Source organism: Fundulus heteroclitus, chromosome 10, assembly GCF_011125445.2.
Source record: "Fundulus heteroclitus isolate FHET01 chromosome 10, MU-UCD_Fhet_4.1, whole genome shotgun sequence".
NCBI classification, from domain to species: Eukaryota; Metazoa; Chordata; class Actinopteri; order Cyprinodontiformes; family Fundulidae; genus Fundulus; species Fundulus heteroclitus.
In genome coordinates, this window is record NC_046370.1 from 23162176 (window position 1) to 23187641 (window position 25466).

Genomic DNA, 25466 nt, shown 5'->3' on the forward strand with positions numbered 1-25466 from the left:
GACTGTTGGGTGACTTTTCTTTGGTATCGCAACAATGCAGGGGGTCTTCCACAACACTGTAACCTTCTCCTTGGTCAGACTAAGGTTGAAGAGGTGTTGTGAAATCCCACCCAGCTGCTTTGCACAGGCTTTTAGAACTCTGGGGTAGACACCATCTGGACCTGCAGCCTTATTCCGGTTCAGTCTCTCCAGCAGCCTCTTCACTTGGCTTCTGGTGACAGAGAAGTGGAAGGCAAAGGGAGAAGCATCATCTTGTGCTGAGAACAAACATGCTTAAGCAGAAGGGCCCATGCCTGATGCGGAAGATAAAACATCTGAGGTGTGACAGGAAAGTTTTGTGTCAAAGAAGAGGGTGATGACTGTTTGGTTGTGGGCAAGAGAGAAGAATACTGAGCCTGTGTTCCTGAACTGACCCTGTTGAAGAATGTGTTCAGCTCATTGGCTCTGTCCAGACATCCATATGTCCAATCATCCTTTTGCTTGAAGCCTGTGAACTTCTTCATCCCTGGCGACACACATCTCTTATACTGTTCTGCAGGAGCTTGCTCTCCAGCTTCTTCATGTACATCTCCTTGTTTTCTCTTATCTTGAATTTAAGTTTCTTCTGTATATAGTCCTCAGTAATTTCATGACTCCCTTCAGGAAGGCTTTTTCTCATTGAGCAATTGCTGTCCACACAGGAGTGTATATAGTCAGTCACACACTCAGTTGTGGAAATGATGTCTTCTCCATGTTGCTGGAACAGTACATCCCAGTCTATTGCCTCAAAACAACCCTTAACGGTTTCCTCAGCTTCCTGTGACCATTTTCTCACAGTTCTCTTCACTGCAGGTTACCTTTGAAAAAGAGGCTTATATTCTGAGCAGGGAAAAACCAGATTGTGATCCGATTTGCCCAGAAGGAAGTCTTGCCTTAGAAATGTATGAGTCTTTGACATTTGCATAAAACAAGGCTAGAGTTTTATTTTCTCTAGTAGACCAGGGGACAAATTGTTGAAAAGTTGGAAGTGTAGCAGAGAGTAAGACATGAATAAAATTACCAGATATTGCCAGAAATATTGTGTCTCTGTATCTTATCCACAACTAAGCTGATGACATCACATGCAGTGTCGGCAATAGCTGAGGGTGAAATGTAGACTGTTACCAAAATAACAGTGGTGAACTCTCTGAGTAAATAAAATGGACAAAAAACACTTCAATATCCGGGCTGCAGTGATGAAACTTCACAGTGATCATGTCCAGGATGACACCATCTGTTGTTCACCAACACTGCCAATCCACCAACCTTTCTCATTACACTCTTCTTTAAATCTCCGTCTGCTCATATGGTCAGGAAGCCTGGCAGAGGGACGCTGGAGTCAATGACATGATCCAGCAACCATGTTTTAGTGAAACATCTGGCTGGGTCCTTGCTAAAGCTTGGAGTTCCTCCCACCCAAAGATCTCACATTTTCCATGATAATCAATGGGAGATATGGTTTAAATTTCATGCTTCTCTCTCTTATTCTTTCTATTCAGCGCCTCCTCTTCAGCTCATCTAGGATTTGACAACATAGTTGAAGTATTATTTCAGCTTTTGAGATGTTAATCAGTTGCTCCCGGTTGTAGAAAACCAACTGGTTGCTATGGTTATGCATCATAACAAATACTCAAAAACAAAACCCTTCAAGCAGCACAGCATCTAACACCAGTCGAGAAAAAAACATCCAAAAGAAGCAACAGTTGTACAAAAAAAAGGAGGAATTGAAGTTCTTTAAAAATATTAGCAAAATAAAAACAGCAGAGCGACTCCAACAAGCAGCCACCTTGAGGAGCGCATTTCAAATAGAATAGAATTGCAATAAAAGCTTCAGCAGGATAGCTTGAAGATGAAGCTATAGCAGCTTTGTGCTCTGGAGGACTTTACAACTTTCATGTAGACTTTAATCTCTGTGCATGCTGTAATGACTACTTCAATTCATTTTAACATTTTGTCTTCCTTTGCAAAGCTCCGAACAAACTTATTTTGATTGTGTCGAATGCAAACCATATTTAAGTTTTAGATATTCTTTTGAAAGTTTTTTTTTGTGTAAGAAATCTGATGCCATTACAACTGTTCAGTGACATTAACTTTCTGCAAAAACTGATCAACATAGAATCAACAGTTATCATCAAACGCAACACTCTCTGTGACTGCAGGACTGGATTATGTTTTCCTCTTAAATAGACAGTACTTCACAACTTAAGCTAAAAATGCTGAACTTTTGGTATTTTAGAACAAGAGCTGAATAATAGCAGAAACTCTGGTCAAATTGTTTTGAGAGTAAAAGCAGAAACCCAGATGAATATTCTCACAATAAAGGCAGGAACCAATATTTCTGGCAAACCCCCCCCTGGTAAATATGTTCAGAGTAAGAGCAATATTTCGATAGAATATTTTTTGAAAACCACAAGTAACAGAATGTTTTTAGAATGACAACAAGAATTTAAGAATATTTTCAGAATACAAACAAATACTCAATATTGTCAGATTAACAGAAAAAAACTCAGATGTATAGTTTCTGAATCTGTTTGGGATAAAAGTAGAAACTGATGAATGCTATTGAATAATTATTATTATTCACAAGTATAGTAACAAGTACGAGTACAGACAAACACCAGCAATACTTGTGAATATATTCAAAATAGGGGCAAAAACTATGCTTTCCAAATCAGAAGAAACAGATGAAAAAGGCCCCCAATCAAAGCAGAATGTCTGCTGAATATTTCCAAAATAAGAGCAAAAACTCACATGGATGTTGCGCAGCTTCTTTCGGCCTCTCTCCAGCCGGTTGAGAAGCTTTAGTTCTCCACCCGCCGGCCTCAGCAGCTGATCGTCAGCTGAGAAAGTTTTCCTCAGAGCTAGCCGCTCACCTGCTGTCCAAACAGGTGTCACTCTGTCCATCTGGCCCAGAGGGAGGCTCCGCCCACCCAGCCCTGTACCTCTGGCTCCACCTGCTGCAGATCCAGAAGGAGGATCGGGTGACCAGAAGTCGCGCTGCACAGAACCTGAAGGAAACCAGAGAGGACTGGTGGTCACTTTACACCTCATGCATGCACACACACACACACACACACACACACACAAATCCTTGTTTAAAATACATAGTGAGGACCGTGCCCCTTGACTTCCATAAGCTTCCATCCACTTTCAAGCCTTTCTATGGCCTAACCCTGACCCTAACCTAAATCTAATTGGAACCATAGTGCTAATCCTAGACCCTAGCCCAGAAAAGAAGTGAGGACCAAAAAAGGTCCCCACTTTACATCAAAGTCCTCACTTTACCAGTGAAATCAGCAAAACATGTTCTTGCTCAGCCGCAAGTACAAGAACACACACACACACACACACACGCACACACACACACACACACACACACACACACACACACACACACACACACACACACACACACACACACACACACACACACACACACACACACACACACACACACACACACACAGTGTGTGTCAACAATTGTCCAACAACAATTTGTTTAACACCTTTGAATTAAAATGTCAGACATCCTTTTATTGTTCAGAGCAGGTAAGACTTCAAACAAATATGTTATACATACAAAAAACCCCATAAATGGCTCATAAATATTTCAAAACTGTAATAATGACAGTAATAAATTATTTTATTTCTTTCTCATATTTGCTCATGATAGATATGTGATTGAATGATCTTTAAAAAGAGGAACAATCTGTTTTTCCTCTGGAGTTTTATTTCACAGGAATCTGCTCTGTGTGAGACGATGGAACAAGTGCAGCAGCTATATTCAGCTGTCAGATAACGTTGTCAGATGGAAATAAATCAACCTCAAAACAAGCTTCAAATGAAATGTCTGAACACTTCAGGATCTGCAGCTCCCTGTGCTACTTCAGGAGGTTTTATATTTCAATTCATCCATGCAGGCATATGCGCTTATATGTGCACATGGGTCAGGTGATGTTCTGCACAGCAGCTGACTGCCTAGGCTGTGGCATTAAAACTGCATAAGGGCGGTAATAGATTATACAAAAGGAAGCAGTGTGTGTTTGCATTGGATATAACTGATCCAGGTCAAATTTAACATTACAAACCTAAACTCATCCAGTGTGGTGAAAATAAAAAAAAAGATTGAATAAAATGTTTTTTCACAGATCCACGGAATGAGATTTGAATGTCTTTTTAGCAGTCCAGTGTTCAGTCCAGAAGAATAGAGGTTTTCTAGGAAGGGCTGTTATTAACAGTTCAACAGTCTACAGATCTGGGGGGAGGAACTGGACAATACAGACTTCCTGCCAGTGGCCAGCAGACAGAACAGTCCATGGTGAGGGTGTGTTGGATCCAAGGTAATCCTCTGTTCTCAGGTCACACAGCATTTTAATGGACTGTCCTGGACAGAGGTAAAAGAAGTCTCACTTATTTTATTTCTGCTGTCATCACACTTAGGACAGCCTGCCAGTCTGCGACATTGCAGCCAAGAAGAGCAAACAGAGATGCAGCTGGTCAGCACACTCTCAGGGGTTCATTCATGATCTGCACCCCTAAGGACTTGGTGCTTGTGACTATCTCTGCAGCAGTGTTGCTGATCTGGAGTGATGCGTGTTGATTTCTTCTGAGATCAGAATATGAAGCGTATTCACAGTCTCAGGTAAGTGTCCTGTAAATTCCAGCATCTCCAATGATCAGATGGACCACCATAAACTAATATCTCTGGGAGAACCCCAGATGTTCGAAGGTTGTAGGAGAGAGTTCTGGGTTTGCTCCGAGTGAAACCTTTAACACCACAGACCAGAACAACAACACCTTTATTAATGCACAGGAAGTTCTGGCTGGCCAGTGTCACAAAAACCATTGTGTTATTCTGTTAGAAATAGTTATGTCCAAAGAAAAGCTGCAGCCATCGTCACTTTGAACCAAAATGTCACCAGAAACAGTTCTCTGAGAGCACAAAGGTTCACTGACAATTCAAGAGTGTACAGTAAGCTCCAGGACTGTCTTATCATGATGATCATCAACAGGGAGTGAAGAATCTAAATAGTGCCTTTGTGTGGACTACTGAAGCGGAAGAAGCTTTCATTTATCTAAAACAGCTCCTGGTTTCTTCTGTTGAACTAGCGTTACCTGACTACACGCTGCCCTTTTAGCTTACTGTTTCTTCAACAGACACCATAGTATATGATATTCTGTTTCAGAAAAAAAGGGGGGAGACAGAAAGATCCTTATGTACATAAGTGCTATGCTGGACAACATAGAAAAAAAGACACTCAAAATGTGGGTTAGTGTCTGAGAGCAGGATTTTTGACAGGAGGTAAGTTAACAGGTTAACGAAGGTTAACTAATGATCCAGCAAAGACTGAACAAAATCCAGGAATTTAAATATGATAGGCAATTATAATCTGGATTACGAACAGATGCAAGATAATCAACAGAAATACATGCAGCGTGAAAGTCAACTAGGGTGGGAAACTAGAAGGGCATGAAACACAGGTAAACTATACACAAACCAAACACTAACTGAAAGATGCACAATCAAAGGAACCTAAAAACTAATAAATAACCGGTGTCACCAGTGCAACGCCTACTGCATTAGTGACACTATTGCAGGGTATGTAAGTCTTTATTGTCACTATATGTTGCCATAATTAAATATTTAATGAGGCGGGCATTGGCTCCGAATGGACATAATTACACATAACTAGCATACACAATAAAACATAATCTTTCCAAGTTTTTTTTAAACAATTGACTGCACTGGGCAACAACACTCCCTAAGGGTTTAAGCGTGCATATAGTCCTTAGCAGCTAATGGACTCTTTCTGAGTCAAAAAGTCAGACAGGAGTCTACAATACTGTGCAATCAGTGTAGTGGCAGAATAGTGCAATTTGCAAGGATGTCTAAACAGAGTCCCTGAGAAATTGAAATGTACAAATACACATCTTCAAGTGAGGGACAGTATAAATTATTCTCATTAGATCAATAGTATGTTTGTAACATGTAACAGGCTATAAACTGGGCAGATGGTTTATTGATCTTCTGCAGGGGGCGACAGCCCTCACAGCTTTGAGAAAACAAGCGGTTTTTAAGTCTGTTAGTTTTTGATTTAATGTTTCAGAATCGTTTCCCTGATGGATGTGGGACAATCAGCGCCTTGTCCGACTGGTTGGAATCTGTGGCAAAACGTCTGGAACTTTTTTGGCACCATGGACTGGGTCTAGTTCCTGCAGAAAGCATCCCACAATCCCTTTTGCTGCCCTTACAACCGTGCTGAATCTTTCCTCTCCTGTACTGTGCTGCTCCCGTATCACCCTGTCACACTGAGACACAAAATGCTTTCTATTGTAGCTCTGTAAAAGTTACAGAGTGGAATTCTGCAGCAAGCAGAATCCTCTTTTTGAACATTCGGGACATCTGGAAAAGAAAAGTTGAGAGCTATTGTGACTCCTGCGTGGTACAGGGAAGCATCCTGATCCGATCCATTTGCGGACTTGCTTCTCCTCAAATGGAGTGGGCTTCTTTCCGAACCAGCCAAAAAAACACTGTTATGAATGAAAAGTGGGATCACCACGTCCGAACACCACCAAAATTACATTCAAGAATGTCTTTAGGGGTGATCAGTCGTTATTCCAGCATGATGAAGCTTTGTGTGACAAAGCTTCATCATGCTGGAATAACGACTTGAAGATCAGACCATTGCAATGTTGGAGCTATGTTAATAAAAGTCCATGGACCTTTGCTTTAATTGACCAGAATTAAACCCCAGAGAGAACTGGGGGTATATCCTCAAAGAGCAGGTAGAGAAACAGAAGCCAAAAAAGGCAAATCTACACTGGTGGGTCACTACTAGTCCATATTTGGTGTAGAAGGCGAATATATACTGCAGATCAGAGATAATTGGTTTCACAGGAATTTGAAAATGTTTGCTGATAAAATATTTGGAAACCAGTGGAATAGTTTTACAGGTACATCTCTGTAAATTGGAATAACTGTGACCATGAGGCCCGTTTGTCAGATTAAAAGTATCTTTTGAAAGCAACCACCTTTATGCAGGTATTGAACATCATTTTCATTAAACACACTTTTTGTCTGACTTTGTGAAAACCTTTTAGTAATATTCTTTTTTTTTTATATGCAACTGTATTCATCTTCAGGAAACCTTACAACAGGGATAGTCAAATTAACAGTATGACAGTAAGAAACCACAAGGCAGAGCCATAGAGTGCTGATAAAAGCACCAAGCTTGACCAATACAACTTTTTTTTTTCTTCCCTCAAAGAGAAAACTCATTTGAACGACACTTTCCAGTACTTCCATGCCAAAATATTTGAGCTGTGAGGTAAAAGGAAAAGGTTTGGAGCTTCTGACCATCAACAGCAAATCATTCCCACAGGTCTTTCATCTGAAGTAGCATGAGAATCATGAGCAGCATGTGTTTGCTGTGGCTCAAGTCTGTAAGGCTGATCCTGGTGATGCACAGCTGCTACTGGTGGTGATACAGCAGCATGGTAGAGCTATGAATATTTGATGAGGAGGAAATCTACCTGACAAACACACAGCTGACATCACCGAAACACATCAGGAGTGTTTATGACATGGGTTAAAAGATTTATTGTTTGTTAACGGCTGCAGTGACAAGTACGAGTTTTAGAACTCTTACTCTTACCCATCCGGCAGAATTACAGTTTAGAATTTGTTAAAAGTTTTAATACAGCTCCTGCCTGGTTCTGTCTTCGGCAACTCAGAAATTAAATTACTTCCGTTTCAGCCTTGGTCTTTATCTGGATTTAAACCACAAACTCTAGAATATTAAAAAAAATTGTTTCATCTGAGGTGGCTGGTTTTACCTGGCTGTGCGACAGGTTTCTTTTGCGAAGAATGTTCCATCTGGACTTCATTCCAGCTCGAAGCCTCAGCTTTACTGCTTTATGTTTGCATTTACTCTGTGTAACCATGGTAAAAAAGGTCCCGAGTTAAAACAAACTAATCTCTCCGGTGGGTAGCCTGTGGAGTTGGTTTATTAAAGTTCAAGTTTAAAAGCCTCAGAAACAGCAGAGGTGAGAATTGAAGTGACCCAGCCAGGGACGTTGGTCTGTCTTGCTGGTTCTGATTTTATCGGAGCTCTGAATCAGCTGGAAGCAGAAATTATCTGACATCACAGAGTTTACTCTTTCAAAGATATTGTTATCTAATGAGGCAGCATTTAAACCTACATGCAACATCCCTGTGTCTCAAACGTCAGATCCGAATGATGGGGATACAGCACCATCTGGTGGTCAGAAGCTAAACAATCTCCAGAACAAAACCGTGAGTGAGTGACCTGAGATGAGCAATGAAGGAAGTTAAACTGAAAAATGGAAACTAATCCATCATACACAAGAGGTTCCCATTGCATATATATATATATATATATATATATATATATATATATATATATATATATATATATATATATATATATATATATATATATATTTTTTTTTTTTTTTTTTACAAGGCTGACAGCTAGAATGTGATGCTAACTAATTTAGATAATAAAAATCTCATGAAGGGTGTTACAGCTCAGATTTACCACTCGTTTTCTATAACTTGTTGCATTTTAAAGAAATAAACAAATTTAAAGCCATATTTGAGGAAAATCCATTGAAATACTACAGCTTTGTCTGGCCCAGGAGAAGGCTTCAGTGTTGTAAAGCCTTGTTCAAGTTCTAAATCCCAACCACCGGGTCTTAAACACTAAGATGTTTTGCCCTGACATTCTGCATCATGACAGTCCCGGAGAAACTCCCATTGGCACACCTCCATAAAGCAAACAAGCACCTTTCATAACCCTCCTGTTTTGACATCGGGGTGAAGTTGAAGTTTAAGACTCTAGAAACCTGCTTCAACAAATCCACTGTCATTATGGTGGTCTTTGATTTACACAGTACATTTAACACATTTCAGCGGGATTTCAATGCCCACACAATCACTTGGATCAATGACTACCTGACGAAAAAAGTGGTGTCAGACCATGTGGTCAACAGCACAGGAGCACCACAGGATACTCTAATCTCACCATGCTCTTTCATGTGTATACCTCAGAAAACCGGTACAAGTCAGAGTCATCTGCAGAAGAACTTGCATATCTCTATAATTATTGGTGTATCAGAGATGGACAAAAGATTGCTTTGTGACGTGGTGTGGGAACAATCATATCACCATGTGACCTAAATAAAAGAGATGATTGTAGATTTCAGGAGAAGATAGAATAGAACAAACACTTTTCATCATGGGAGAAGTGATGGTGCTTGAGGAGTACAAATACCACTGGGTTCACCAGGACAATGGACCGGACTGAATAGTAAAGCTGTGTCTTCCGAGAGTGATGGGGATTTCCGTCTAGGAGTTGTTAACAGTTTGCTGATCACAGTGGTCTGTATGGGCCGAATCATAAACATGTCTATGTTTACAAACCTCCGCCAGAAAGGGCTCTTACTCATCCGTAACATTTTTCTCTACTGGACTTCCACGTAGTTAGGAATTTTACTAGGTCTGCGGAGCGGAAACCTTTAGCTGCACAGAGGTCGGTTGTGAGGAAAAGGACGTAATATGGCTGCGCTGACCTCACAGATGCATCAAGAGCACCGATCAAGCATTTTGGTGGTAGCATCATGCTCTGGGGCTTTTTCCCTGTCCCTGGTACTGGTGCATTGTGCAAAGTGGATGGAATAATGGCAAATGGACTGCACTTGTACTGTGCTTTATAAAGTCTCTAGGACCCCAAAGCATTTTACACTGCAATCAGTCATTCACTCATTTATAGACACACACGTTGACGGTGGTAAGCTACATTGAAGTCACAGCTGCCGTGGGGCTAACTGACAGAAACAAGGCTGTGATACAGTTGGCGCCACCAAGCTCTATGACAACTGAGAGCAGGCAAAGTTGTTGAAGTGTCTTGCCCAAGGACACAACGACTGAGATGAATGGTGCGGGGGTCAGAACTGGCATGAAGGAGGGGCTTCCTCCAAATTCTTCCACCTAAATTCAGATAAACTGCTAAATGTTTGGAATTGGACACACTTCCAAACAGGTTTTGGAATGGATAGAGCAGGCTAACATAAAGCTTCTGGAATGGCCATCCTAAAGCTCTAACCTTCAGTGTGCTGAATATTTATGAACTCTTCTTAAAAGCCAAACATATTCCAGGAAACCAATCAGTTTAAATGAACTGACGAGGTGACGAGTGAATTTCTCCATTGTGAGATCAATAAAGACTATCTTATCTTATCTTATCTTAACTGTATGTAAGAAGAGGGGTTAATCTTCCAGACAGAATTATGCAGGAAGGTTGTCGTTTGGTGATAAGGTCGAGATTCAGTTTACCAAGGGACATTTAACCATTAATAAATTGGAGTGTATCTTTGTATTTAAACTGGGATGTATAATTTTGACTCTGTAGATCAAAGACAATCAATGAATTCAAAAATGTTCATCCAGGTATTTATGAAATTCAGGAAAGCTGTATGATGAACAATACTCTCACAACAAAAAAAAACAACTTAAAACCATTCAAAAGTGCAACCAAAACTCCTTAAATAACACGATAATACCTGGCAGATAATGAGTAGATGGAAACTTCTCAATATGACTTTGAAACACTCGAATTTAAACACTGAGTAAAGGTGGCTGAGGTCAACGAAACACCTGCAAGATGTTCAACTGAAAGAGGACAGCAGCTCTAATCTCACCAGGAAGCTCATTATCATTCTCCTAAAGGGTGGAGCTTAAAAACGGAGTAGCTCCCACAGGAAGTGAAGCTCCGCTCAGAGTAAACAGCCACGCAACTCGAGCGCCATATCCTAAACGATACCGATCCCTTCCTCTTGCCTTGGATTAACACCTCAGCTCAACCTCTCTGAAAAATATGCCTAACCTCTCAGACGTGCTGATGGTGGATTGAAATATGACAGAAGAATTAACATTAGCTGAATGGGATGGAGCCAAACAAATAGCCTGTGGTTACGCTGTGTCCACTGAAAAAACTATTGTTATGTTTTTTGTTGGCAATAACAGAGCTGGATTGGAGGAGATCATTCCTGACAATCAGCCACAATAAGATGATTCTCTATTTTTTGAAGTCATTCAGTTTGATATTTTATCTTCAGGGTTTTGATTTTAATTTTTTTAACTTTTTTGTTTTATAAATTTTTATATTTCTGATTTAAAAATGATGGAGCTGGCGATATCTAGAAAAGTCCTGTCCATTTAAGCCATAGCTTTCAGACATTGTTTTAATGTTTATAATTTATATTTATTGAACAGGAGACAGCGCAGTGATTCTTTGCCTTTCTCATTGTATGTAACTGTCAATTTGGGCTGGTTCATATTCAGGGTCATATACCGACCACATTAGTACGCAGATTTCTCTTTGGAGGTTAAATTGTTTAACAAGATCTGGCCAAATGTTAATTGAAAGGTTAACCCACTGATTCTGTATATTGCATTCTTTAATAGCTGCTACATGACTTAACAAGCTCTGTAATGGTTTATTCAGCAACGACAACTCTATTGCCTTCCATTTTGTTATATAATCAGTATTACACCAAAGCAGGAGTGGTCTTAGCTGTTCTGCTAGAAAATAGTATTTAAGGCATGGCAGGCCCATCCATTAAGTTTAGGTAGCTGCAATGTTCTAAATCTAATCCTAGGGGATTTTTATTCCAAATAAAACAAGAAATGGCTTTATCCCACTCTCAAAACTGGCTCTCAGGAATCTGAATAGGTAGTGACTGAAACATGCAGAGTAATCTGGGTAAGAGGTTTGATTTTATCACCATTATTATGTTGCCTAAATCAAGGGGTAAAGAAGCCCACCTGTCTAAAGCTTTTTTTATGCACGTGTTAATAAAATAAATCTTTGGTGAATCTTATTTTATAAAGCTGGAATCACAGTTGAATTTGTAGTTTGTCCCCAGATCAGACGCAGGATTAATGTTAAATACCAAGGCTCGTCTTTTTTCATTGTTAAGAGTGTAGCCTGACAAGTCACCATATAGTTGCAGCAAATCCATCAGCCTAGGGACTCCAGATTCTGGGTTTATCCAACCAACACATCATCGGTATGGAGACATATCTTACACTCTGAGTCTCTTATCGGTATTCCCTTTAGGCCTGGGTCCTGCCTTATGGATTGAGCAAGGGGCTCGATAAATAAATTATATAATTCCAGACTCAACGGACATCCCTACCTGCATCCACATCCACTTTCCTGACAGCTTTCTCTGCAATCAACAGGTGTTGCAACTGAAGTTTTGACCAATAATGGAACGGAAATCAATCTCAACGAAATGACCATGCAGTTTGTTCTGACCTTCAGAGTTCCAGTGGAGACCTCCGGGACTGGCAGCGAGTCGGCGGCGCTTCCTGACACTGACGCCGCTCCTGGAGGTGGAGTCTCCCGTAGTTGGGTGGGAGCCCGTTTCTGAAGGAGCGGCAGGGGTAGAGGACAGGATGGGCAGGAGCGGCGTAGACAGGAATGCTGCCTCCTTTCCAAGGGCAGGTGAGAGGAAGGCGCAGTCCCTCTCCAAGGACCTGCAGGGGGAAAAAAAAGAAATGCTGGTAAAAACTTTTTTTGTTTCAGCCAACAGATACATTTTGGGAGATCTAAAATGGGCACAATTTACTGCTGATCTCTAGTTTTGCTCAGTTAAAAAGAAACAGGTGAAATGTTATCAGATTGATCAGAATTTAACAAAGGGAGAAAACCAGTATTCATCCAGGCTTTATGAAGGTATGGGATGGTACTCTGTCCTCTTTCAGTCCCCTTGGCTTAGTTAAGTTCCACGTCTGGGATGGCAGTAAAGCGGAAAAGTTCCGCATGGATTTTAGAACAACAGATACTGTCTTCAAGGCTTATATCTATACTACAGACATCCACACATTTTTCACCAACACGATTGAAAAAAAAAAAAAAAAAAACATTCCAAGCTCATTCCAAAGGCATAACTGAGGGAGAAGAGAGAATGGCTGCCAGACAGTCCTTCCTCCAATCTTGAACACTGTTTCTGAAGAAAAATTCTCAAGAAATGAAGACGATGGGACACCTGCTGCATACCTACAGACATATTTAACAGAAGAACAGGACAAAAAAAACTTGTGGAACACTGGATGATCAGCGGCTGGTTCTGTGGTATTCAAAGACGTTCCGAAATTTTAAAATCCAGCAAAAATCAACTCTTGACTTTGAGTAATTTTAGTTTCTCATTAAATTTTTTAGGAATATAGATCCCAGTTCTTGCAGAGTATTTTAGGGTATTAGGGAAAATCAGCTGATGTGAATAAATGTGCACAGTTGCTCAGATGTTAGCTTCCACAAGAAAAATAACCTACAACACCCTTAATAATTCAACCTAAATCTAAAATCCCCGGGCTCCCAACTTGCCAGCAGTTCAGGAAGTAACCTCAGCAAATTCAGGTGTTGACCTGATACCTGTCCTCTGAAACGACGTAGCTGCGACTCCTCCATGATCTCCTGGCCCGACATCTCCCTTTATTTTTCCTCCTCAGGATAAAATCGAGCAGCTCAGTCCAACTCAGCATCTCAGACTGAATCCATCGTTGGCGTGTAAATATGCGACGTCCGTCAGCGCCACCAGCACCAGCTAGGACTGCAGGGTGTCTTCTAACAAGCAATCAAACTTTTGATGTTGACAAAAGGTTTTTCTGGATCCTCACTGGACCAGAACTATCACAGGACCGAAAGAACGCCGCTGCTCTCAGGTGTACAGTGCCGAGCAGTGGTGTTACCTTACCTCACTCTGTGACTGTGTGTGTGTGTGTTAATTGAGGCAATCGAGTCAAGTGCTTCACATATCAGAGTTTATGTGGCGAAGCTTTAATGAATGGAAAGTTGAAGGGTGATACAGAGCAGTAAAAAAAGAATTTGCCTCCTTACAGATTTATGCAGCCTTTACGTTGTTGTCGTTGGTGTCTCAGATCATCAAACTAATTTTTATATCAGACAAAGATCATTTTAGTAAATACTAGAAAAAGGCCCTTAGTGGAAAATGTAACCCCCATTTACACCCCCCTCCCCCCACACACACACACACACACACACACACACACACACACACACACACACACACACACACACACACACACACACACACACACACACACACACACATATATTTACATTGTGTAAAATTGTGTAAAACTAACATAGTATATTAAAAAAAACAGCTTACACCAAAAATGTTGGTGGTATAATGATGGTTTGGGGGCTGTGTTTCTGCTTCACAACCTGTAGGTGTTGTAATTGATGAAACCCTAAATTCTGTTTTCTGCCAGGAAATCGTAACGCAGAAAGGCCATTAGTTGTTGCAGTCAAACGCACTCCCGTCAGGCAGCAGGACAGTCATAGAAAGTAAGCTAGAGTGACTCAAAAATTATAAATAAAATAAGTTGAAAGAAAAGGTACCGATAAGTCAAAATCTGGACCTACCCATAATTAGTCATGTTGTGTTTGGTTTAATATATCAAGTATCTTAAAGTCAACGTTCAAGTTGATTGGAGAGTCCAAGTCCTGTTCAAAGTTCATTACATTTAGACTCAATGATTCTCTCTAAACTGTGACAGCAGTTCTTAAAAAAAAAGAATCAGAATGAGTAACCTTCAGACATTCCAGACTGATGTGTCAGATCTGTCTGAAGACCTCCTCAGCTTAACTTCACCATGTTTCTAATGACCACCCTACCCTTCCTCATATTCCCTTTCCTCTACATCTATAAACAGCAGCGTTTCCCCTCGGGCTCCCTGCCGCCGCGCAGCTTATCTCTACTGCTGTAACTGCCATCACCATGGTGCCAGACTGGTTCTTTTTGAGAGCCGATGAACAATGTTCCCGCTGGCTGTAGGAGGAGGAGCACTTTCTACAGCCTGTTTGTGTTCTGTAACGGCTGAAACGTTTGCTGTTAGAAGAGTTTTTCCCCGCTGAGGATTCAGCTGAGCTTCTGCAGGGAAACAGTCCCACAAGCACACACATCGATTTCTAAGTAGCAGGCCTGCTACTCAATATAATTAGGAAACAAAACTGTAAAACGGTGTTTAAAAGCTGCAGATTTTTTTAAATTCTCCTCCAGTCTGATGGTGGAAAGTTTCTTACACGATCATGGAATGAGGAGGAAGGAAGGAAATGTTTAAGGCTTGACCAGAAAGGACCCGTCTAATTGGGGAAATTATGCTAACCATTTTAGAAATATGAACGGTAACGTCTACTCGTATTAATATGAAATGGCAGAACGGGACCTATCATCACAGTCAATGACCTGCTGTGAGTTAAAGGTTCCAGAAACTGTTTGGGTTGTTATGTCGTTTACTGGGAAACTATTCCGATCCAGAAACACTCTCCTGCTGATCACTTCATTAGTCATCTGTCTGCTTTTCAGAAGGTTTCAGTTTAATTCCCTGACATCAGCCTCCCGCAGAGCTGCATAATTGCTCACCCCAGCTCAGCAATGAGAATCTATTGTGGTCATGAATGAGTCATGACACCAGGAAACAAGAGTTCCACACAAGACTATTCCAGAGTGAAGATATTTAACTTTGCAGACCATGTTAAAGCGAAGAGAGAAGATTCTGCTTTGGGATTTGAGCTGATGGTGCCCCGGATGTAAACAACGTACAGCCTTGTGCAAACTGCCCAAACACGACTGCATAGATATGTAGTAGAGAGTGTATATGTAGTTCTGCAACTTTTTCTTCCATTTTTACTTTAATGTGACACATAAGTGTCCCAGATCATGAAACATATCAAACATAAGCTGAGTGTGAACATAAAGCAGATTTCTAATGATGATTTCATTCATTAAGGGAAAAAGGATATTTAATCCAACCTGGCCCTTTATGACAAAGTAACTGCCTTCCTTGTTAAAATCTTGAATTAACTCATTAACCACATTTTTGGTTTTGACATCGTCCAGAATTATAGAATCATGAAACCACTTAAATCCCTTCTGACAGCATGAAGTGCGCTTAAAGACCTTAAAAAAGGAGCACATCAAGCCCCAATCTAAATAAATGTAAGAATAAAAGAGAAAGCAAATATCTTCATCCCCTTCCACATCTTCAGCAAAATACACAGGACTATGAATTCCCCAGTACACATCACTTTGTCCTTTCACGTCAATACAAGTTGTTCCGCTGAATTCAGGGACCCTGTGAGCTTTAGCAGCAATTATGGAACCAGAGGCATGTGATTTATAAATTACCTACATGGGATTTTCCCAGGAGTGAGCTGTGTCACAACCCTTATAAGCTTTAATTACTGGCAAAGTTATTGTGCACTGTCCTTAGCATGCTATTATCCGCATGAAATACTGTTGATCAACAAATATTCCGGATGGATACTGGAGGGTGATATGGATGTCTCCATTCTGTACGCTCTTACAGACTGAAAAGCCGCTGCAGCTGTGTTTGCTTTGTACTACATCAAACCAATGTAAAAGGGGGAAGTGTCTTGGGTGGCATGACAACCTGCTATTCTGTATGAGGACAGTTTATTACAACATGTAAAAACCACATGAAGATGAGGAAATGAAAGGACAATTTGTTGTTTCATCAACTCATTTCCAAGGATTTGGGACTCCAGTGAACAACAGTTTGAGCCATTCTCCACTAATGGAGAAAACAGGGAGCAGTGGTACACCTTCCAGTGGTTGGACTGCCAAAATCAATATGGGAACATTGAAAAGTCATCAACAAAACAAGGCAGAAAAACATCACAAAAGCCTAATTTGCCTCAGTAAAGTTCAGTGTTTGTGATTTAATGAGACAGATACTGCACAAAAATGCCATCCACAGGAGATTTCCAAGGTCAACACCACTGAACAATAATTTATGTTTTTGAAAGGTGTGAATCCTGTCACATCTGGTGTAAAACTAACACAGTATTTCAGAACAAAAAAAACCAAGACCAAACCAAACCAAACCAAGAGTCTAACAAAGGGCATAGTAGTGTGATGGTCTGCGAAGGTTCTTCTCTTTACCAGGGGAATGTTCTTGATATCAGTTTTGGATTTTAAGTTTGAGCACATTTGGGTTAGTAAGCAGCAGAACTATCAACAGTAAACCAGCACGTTCAACTCCAAATGGCTCAAAAATGAAGGTGGCCTTATCAAAGTATGAACTTAAATCTGATTCAGATACTGCTGAATTAAACAAATCATGGAAATGTTGCCACATTCTGCCCAACCTGTTATTTCTTTGTTCAATCATCTATAAATTAGACATAGTGACATTTACAACAGTGGTTCCATTGGAAACAAATACTCATTAATGTCTTAACTTCAAACAGATACCAAACATTTGCATTTACACTTTAAAGCTGTGGAGCTGTACTGGATTTATATCAGGTATGTAATTTCATGCAGAAATAGCTCATAACCCGCTCTGGGCTAAACGTGTTTAAAGGTTTTGTGATCATGAACAGTTCTTGTATTTTTTAGTAGTTTATTTCATAGTTTTGGAGCTCCATCAGAGAAGAGTAGTAGAGGAGAGCCCAAGCAGCCCAAGTCTGATGCAACATTCTAAATCCCTGACAGACCAACTTTTTTAACCTATAAGCTATAAAGTCATAATAAACATCAATAGGTAATTGGGATGTATCAGTCTATGTGGGATGAATCTATGCAATATGCAACTTACATTATTTCTTTAAAGGGGCCATAACCAAAAATTAAATTTTTCTGTGGTTATTCTGTGGTTCTGGGGGTAAAGTACGATCTGTTGAGCACTGATCATGAGGCTGTGTGAATGTCAAGACCGAGTACAAACGGACCTGCACAGTGATATTCAGCTTTGTTGCTTCGCTTAAAAATGGTCAGATCAGAAAACGGGTATCTTTCTACGTAATTCATATTCTCCAATTACAGCACACCATCAAGCAGACAGACCTCCCCCCTTCCCTCCTACCCCCCTCTGATACATTAATTTAATGGTGTGAGTCACGCTAGCATGTCTGACAGCTCGACTCAAACAGAGGATGGCTACTAAAAAGGGGAGCAGTCATGTATGAGGGTGCTCAAAAATGGATTGAAGTTTCCCCTTACTGCCGAAGGATGAGATAATCAGAGAGGCTGAAGCTCATTTGTGGGGAAGTACCAAACGATTGTAATCCCAGTTTTAACCACGATGAAGGTAGTTTTAGAATAAATATTGGATATTCCGCTCCACAGCTTCAGCGGCGTATGCCTCTCTGTCTGCTCGCTCACCGTCGAAGCAACGGAGGGCAAATATCCAATGTCCAACCTAAAACTAACTTCACAAAAACAACTTCAACTTAAAAAAAAAAAAAAAGTCAGATGAATAATTTCATGTGTTAAAGAAATCTACCCAAATCACTTTCTGCCAAGTGATTATAAAAGTGTTTAAAATCTTCTTCCACCTCATATCCTATAGGGAACTTCTGTTTTTTTTTTTTTTTTTGCAATTTATCTATACATGACTCAATATTTAATCAAATATGGTTAAGTTCGTTTTTAGAAACAACATGCCGTTGCTGTCTATAATTATATGATAGATGTAGTATAATTATTTCTTATTAACCTGGCCAGCCAGATTATTAATGTGTTGAACTCTAGTTCTGCACGTTACCAATCTAGGACTGCTCCATTTGAATCCGTTTGGGAAAAGGAGGGAATTTCAGCAGATCTCCCTGAGCGAAGTGACACCTAGTGCCCGCCCACCAAAGGTTGGTTTTAACCAATCATGGTATCAAATTAAAACGTAAGCAGTATGTGTCATATGAAACCACAAGAAAGTAAGTTAGTCAAGGCATTACTTGCTGTTCTACTATCAAAGAAGAACCTGTGGATTCTTACAAAACAGATGTGATAGCAGCAGCTACTTATGCGTCCTCCTATGCCATGTTTGTGATGGTTCGGCTGTGGGCTCAGCTGTTTTTGCTTTCATTGCACTGGTATCTCCCGCTTTAAACCTTAATACTGCAACATGATTGGCCCAAACTGTTTTTGGTGCAGACACAAATGGTTGAAGCCGGAGCGGTACAAGAGAGATTCTCTTGTGTTTGTGAACACACCAATACCGCGAGAATTCATCTTGCAGGCTAGGTTAATATCTTATATGATCTGCAGGAAACCAACTTAGAACAGGCTCAGCAGAAGCTACACAAGAAAATAAATATATATTTAAAACATCATGTTAAAAAGTCCAAAATGATACTGTGTTGTGTTCATATTCAGAACACCGAAGCCATTTACTGAATGTTTTCAAACAAACTGGTTTTGAAAAAAAACTTCTGTACCAACACTTGAGGAGGCGACTACAACGCTGTCATTATCTGTAAGTGTATTATTATTAAATCCTGTCTCATCTGATAAATGTATGAGCACTACTGCCGTGGACTGTGGACCTCGGTCCCACTGTGTGGATTAACTCCAGGGTTACTTGTGGAGTACAACAGGGTTTAGTCTTTGGGCCAATTCTCTTTAACATATATATGCTTCCGATAGGTAAAATTATCAGTCAGCATGGGATTAATTTCCACTGTTATGCTGATGACACTCAGCTATATTTATCCATAAATCCTGATGAAGCCAATCAGTTACTTCAACTATAGGCATGTCTTGATGACTTCAAAACCTGGATGACTTTAAATTTCCTGCTTTTAAATTCTGACAAAACAGAAATTGTGATCTTTGGTCCAGAGTCATTAAAAATAAACTTCTTAATCAATCACCTATTCTGGATAGTATTCAATTTGACTCTGGTAATAAAGTAAAAAAAACAACTTGGTTTTATCTTTGACCAAGGCATGTCATTTAAATCCAATATTAAACAGGTTTCCAGGGTTTCATTTTTCATCTCTGGAATATTGCCAAAATTAGAAATATTCTGTTCAGGAGTGATGCTGAAAAACTAGTCCATGAATTTGGTACTTCAAGGCTGGACTATTGTAATTATTTACTATCAGGAAGTCCACAAAATGCAGTTTAAAGGGTTCAGCTGTTCCAGAATGCTGCTATTATTATTATTATTATTATTATTATTATTATTATTATTATTATTATTATTATTATTATTATTATTATTATTATTATTATTTCTAACAATCTGAAACATAAAACCCTTTTAATCACTAAATAATACCATACAATGTTTGGTATTGGGTGATTAATGATTAATGGGTGTCAATTAATAGGTGATTAACTGACACCTTTATCATTCTCAGTTTTCTGAGCACCTGAAACAAATCCACCAGTCTGAAAGTTAAAGTGACGAGGAATACTGTTAAATACATCCTGAAATTGTACAACAAAAGCAGGATTTACCTGAGCAGGGTTTCTCCTGGCTCGCTGCAGACAGAGCGCCGAGAGATGGAGGTCGCAGATGAAGAAGAAGACATCGTTGGGGAATTGGAGGAGTGGTTGGAAGCATGTGAGGAGGATAAGGTGGAGCAGGAGGAGGAGGTGTTGGTGAAGTCCAGAGGCCTGGACATAAGCAGAGAGGATGGCATACAAAGCCATGTCTCCAGGTCTGAGAACTTGGAATAACTCAACATCTCCAGAATGCTGTAGGAGAACAGAGGTGGAGGACCAGAGGATCTGTTTAAACCATGTTCTTGCATCAGTTTTACTGACAAGATTCTGTTCTCACATCTCACTCACCTCTCATCTCCCACTCCTGGGATTTCATCCCTCTCATCAGCAGTCTGGAAGATGCAGGAAGTCCTGGATTCTTGGGACGACAGCAGACTGCAAGAGTTCTCAGAGTCCACAGACATCTTCAGCCATTTCTGTGGAGGTAAGGGGAAAAAATGCAGCTCAGAATGACATACTTAACTGCCCAAAACCCAAAAAAGTTCTATTCAGTTTATTTATATAGCACCAACTAAAAAATACATAATCTCAAGCAATTCTATGAAGTCAACTCTATCAAATTTTACAGATTAGTTAAAAAGTTTTCTATCAAAGGAAACCCAGTATAAATAACATATAGTCTTTGACTTTGCAACAAGTCCTCATACGGGGCATGCGTGTAGTGACAGTGAAGAGGAAAACTCCCCTTTAACAGGTAGAAACCTCCAGCAGAACTAGACTACGTGTAAACAGCTCCTTTTGGGAGCAGCCAAAATCCTACGCTCCCACACACACTTGACAGAGATCGTACACAACCAGGATTCAAACGGTCGCCCAAATTAAAATTAAAGACGTGAAATACTACACCACTGAGGGACTCACTACACTGCAGAGATGCCAACACATTAGCACATATTGTCTAATTTGCCAAATACACAGATAAATTGAAGCTCTTTCCTAAACTAGGTGGGGTTTGAGCACTGTCTGTAGACCAAAACACGATGTGTATCAAGCCACACCTCTCTTAACCTCTGCTCCAGCTCCGACCTGGCACCCATTTCCCTTCCCTTTCTCACCCATCACCTTGTATGCACGCAGTTGCAAAGGATAAATACGCAGCAAAACAGCATGACCTTTCAGAGGAACATGTCTAGTGAAGAAGTAACTCATAACTTTATAGTGCCTTTAGCAAGATAATGTTTTCATCCGCTGGGCGTGCTCTTCGCCATTTTGTGCCTATGCAACACTGCTCTGGTGGTCATATTTTACAACCTCAGTGGCAGCTGTTTACATGCACATACATGCATACTCGGCTGGCCGGCAATGTAAACAAGAAACTGGAGAACAACACAGAGAGAAGGTATGTGATGTCTTACCATAATCCATCTAAAAAGATACATTTAGTTCTTCACAAACTATTTTTTATTTCTTTCTAAAATAATGAAATTTTGCGTATTGCTCCTTTAAATGCGTTTTAGTTTTCAAAGGTGGCAATATGTCGTCAGTTACACCTCAAGCATAAGTAAAGATTAAAGATATTGGTGGAAACACTTGGTTGCACACACATGTGGAACAAGCCTTTTACACATGGATGACCTATATGACTTAATACTTTCTATTATCATAAAACAAAACAGACAAACAAAAAAGACAGAAACATTTGGATATCAGACAATAACCTAAGTAGATACCAAAACTGTTACACATCAAGAGCCAACCTTGCCCTGTGTGAAAAAGTCTTTGTGATACATAGCAATGAGTCTTTTTTAACACTGTGGAGTCACTTTTGTCCACTTTGTAGAGATGCTTTTATTTAGCTACCTTGTAAACCTTTCAACATTAATGACAGGGTTATGATTATGTCACAGTATGTTACTTAGAATTAGTTTTATGGCCTATTGTTTCCAGTTTGGTGATGTTACCAAACCATGAGCTCACATGGTCTTTGTGGTGTTGATGGTTAGCCAACTAACCAGTCTCTGCTGTTGGCTGAGCAATGTGGCTATGCAAGTTTACTGCCTATTACCATAGCCTGCTAGCTGGCACTCAGCTCAGACCCACAGATGGACAAATACACGTATAGCTGTCACTGTTTTAATATTTCTCATTTTGCCTCCTATTATCATCTGATCCTGAAGCTGGGATTATTCTTTTTGGTCCAGTTTATTAAGTACTCGTTAGGGATTTATCTTCCAGATCACTATAGATGCTCTCCTACCCACAAAGACAGTCAGAATGTTTCCTAACCAGAAACCATGTGTGGTCAGCACAGTGCGCTCCCTGCTGAAGGCACGGGATGAACCATTCAGATCAGGAGACAGACCGGCCTACAGCAGGGCTAGAAGTGAATTGAAAAAAGACATCAAGAAAACAAAGCACAGACACTAGCACCGCACCGAAGACCACTTCAGCAAGAATAACCCACGCTACATGTGGAGAGGCATCAGAACCATCACAGACTACAAGCACAGTGACCAGCAGCTCAGCAATGACCCTGAAACCATCCAGCATTGTGTCTGCCCCCCCCCCCCCCAAAAAAAAAACACCTGCCTCAATGACTACTGTCCTGTTGCTCTGATCCTCTGTCATCATAAAGTGCTTCGAGAAGGTCCTCTTGAAATACATCAAAGATGGCATTCCTGTTGGCCTTCACAGCCTGCAGTTCGCCTACAGGGAAAATTGTTCCCTGTAGGTTGTCTCACTGGTACTTCACGCGGCTCTGACTCATCTACAGCATCCCGACACATTTGTTAGGATGCTATTTGTGGACTTCAGCTCAGCGGTCAACACCGTGCTCCCAGACATGCTGCCTCTGAAGCTCCACAGCCTGGGATATCCACATCTCTCTGCTCCCGGATCAGTGACTTCCTCACCAACAGTCCCCAGGGAGTGAGAATTGGGACAACAATGGCACACCACAGGGTTATGTCCTCGGCCCTGCTCTCTTCACCCTTTTCACCCTAGAATGTTCTGCTATCCGCCCCAAAAAACACTGTTGTGGAGACACCGTTGTTTCCAACAATGATGATTCCTACAGAGAGAAGGTCCCCAACCTGACACAGTAGTGCTCCGGCTTTAGGAACAACCTTATCCTAAACACCAGCAACACAAAGGAGGTCATAATGGACTACAGGAAATCCAGAAAGACTTGGAATAGATATTCAATCATCAGTAGCAGTCTCTATTTTCCTCTTCAGGAAACTACATTTGCCTCCATACTATTCCATTTGATGGGGTGACAGTGGCACATGAGTTGGGAGTTCATTCTGTAAAAGATGGGTTGCTGGTTCGAAAACCCCTGCTGGTGGTCAGATGGCCCGGTGGTGGTAGTGTAAAGGATTTTGCGGTCCTCGGACCTTGATAAAGCACTGTATAAGTACAGGCCATATGATGGGGACAAGAATTACCTTTACATAAATAGAAGATAATGGCTCCTATAGAGAGTGGCTGCAGCGGAGTTCATAAAGTGCCTGACCTACAAATGTGATGCATCTCTGAATACAAAATGTGGAAGTGGTGGAAGCAACCATCCCTTTCAATCAGTGTAGCAGATGGTTACCGTGGAGACTATGGATGAGACTGGTGGAGAGTAATTTCACAGTTGCTAATCCCCCTTGATCACAATACTGTTTGGGTCCTTAACTTCATCAATATCCTAGTCCAGACAATACAAGGTTTTGTACCACGTTAAAGACAAATAAATTACTTGCTATTTGTCACCTATTAGATTTAGCTACTGCACCTTTCTAAGTACTAGTAGCCATATGCTTTGCTTAAGCACACATTTAGCTTTTATGCTCACAGGGACAACAAGTAGCCAGTTTGGCTACCCTTAAAGTAGCCAAACTGGTCCGTTGTTTAAATTTTCATTTCCTAAAATCGCCACGAAAGCTATGGTGATGTTGGGAAGCCCCAACACTTCTATATGCAAAGCATAACAGATCTGAGGGACATCTCCAGCTGCTGTCCAGAGACAGGCGTTAGACAGTATGGATACATACTGTTATGGGTCTGTTGGTTCAAAGATTTGCCTCACCCAAGAAATCTTCTACCAAACTCCATCCAGTATTGCTGTTGCTGTCTGGCGCACCTGCAAGGTATCCTGGGTTTGTTAAACTTCACTCACTTTTCTGTTTGTTGGAAGCTCAGGTAGCTGCCTGCAAACACTCTGACTCCACCGATGGAACAAACTGCACCAATCCTTCTGATTCCCTGCTCATTGGTAGACTGACACACAGGTTGCACCTGGATGTTATCCAGATGTAAAATATTGCCTTGATACTGAATGCCAAATGGTGTTACTCCTGAATAGATAGCTAATTGGAAATCTAAAATAATTTATCAGATTTGTACATTTTTCTTCCTTTAAAACTGTGTTTACGTCTTGTAATTATCATTCTTTAAGCTGCTTCTTGTCTAATGAACTTGTTAATGTCAGATTGTCTGCCTACTCACTGTCGCCATGGTAACTGTGACGATCAACAAGCATATATGAACATATGTTGCATTTAATTGATAATCAAAAGTTAGAATCAGTCATTTTAACACAGAGCAAGCTACAGCCCAGATCTGATTTGCATATAAACTCATTCAGACCAGTGGATGAAGCAGAAGAGGCACAGCTGAGCGTCAACACGTGGCTAATGGTGCGGTGAATCAATCAAAACAACAGGCTGCAGGTCAACAAACCAATCAGAGCCAGACCCTGAGATTTTCTGACAAAAACATCAAACTAAAACAGATTTGAACCCACAAACATGCAGCTGCCCCAAATCAAATCAGCTCCAGCTCAACAGCTGCCTAAAGAGACCTAAACTCAACTTTACCGTCTATTCCTTTCTTTCTCTGCAGAAACAATGTCTTCTTCTCCTCCTCTTCCTTCTTTCCCTTGTCTTCCACAGAACAGAAACATATGCTCCGGTTGGGCCTAGGAACGTGTCTTTGTCCCGGCCCGTTTAAAACATCCCAAAAATACAGCCAGCCAGGCTGGAGAGGAGCAGAGAGAGCTCACGTTTCACTGTGGTTAACTGAGCGCAGCAAGTCCCACATCTGGAGGGTGTGAGCCCCACTGCGGATCGGCCTCCCACCCTGCTCCC

At 40.7% G+C, this 25466-nt stretch overlaps 1 protein-coding gene and 1 long non-coding RNA gene across 2 annotated transcripts in view; one reads left to right on the top strand and one right to left on the bottom strand.

Moving 5' to 3' along the window:
- The window catches only part of ankfn1 (ankyrin repeat and fibronectin type III domain containing 1), a 127601-nt gene extending 106792 nt beyond the window's left edge, over positions 1-20809 (bottom strand). Inside the window, exons 1-4 of the mRNA XM_036142358.1 lie at positions 20680-20809; positions 20344-20583; positions 12363-12583; positions 2770-3026 (exon numbers count right to left, since the gene is read on the bottom strand). Coding sequence (XP_035998251.1) covers positions 2770-3026; positions 12363-12583; positions 20344-20583; positions 20680-20795 — 834 coding nt within the window. The 5' untranslated portion in view covers positions 20796-20809. The remainder of the gene's footprint in view (positions 1-2769; positions 3027-12362; positions 12584-20343; positions 20584-20679) is intronic.
- LOC118564380 lies at positions 4289-4610 on the top strand. Its single transcript, XR_004931819.1, has 3 exons — positions 4289-4358; positions 4464-4514; positions 4587-4610. It is a non-coding gene; the product is annotated as an uncharacterized LOC118564380 (long non-coding RNA).
- Positions 20810-25466: the final 4657 nt, after the last annotated feature.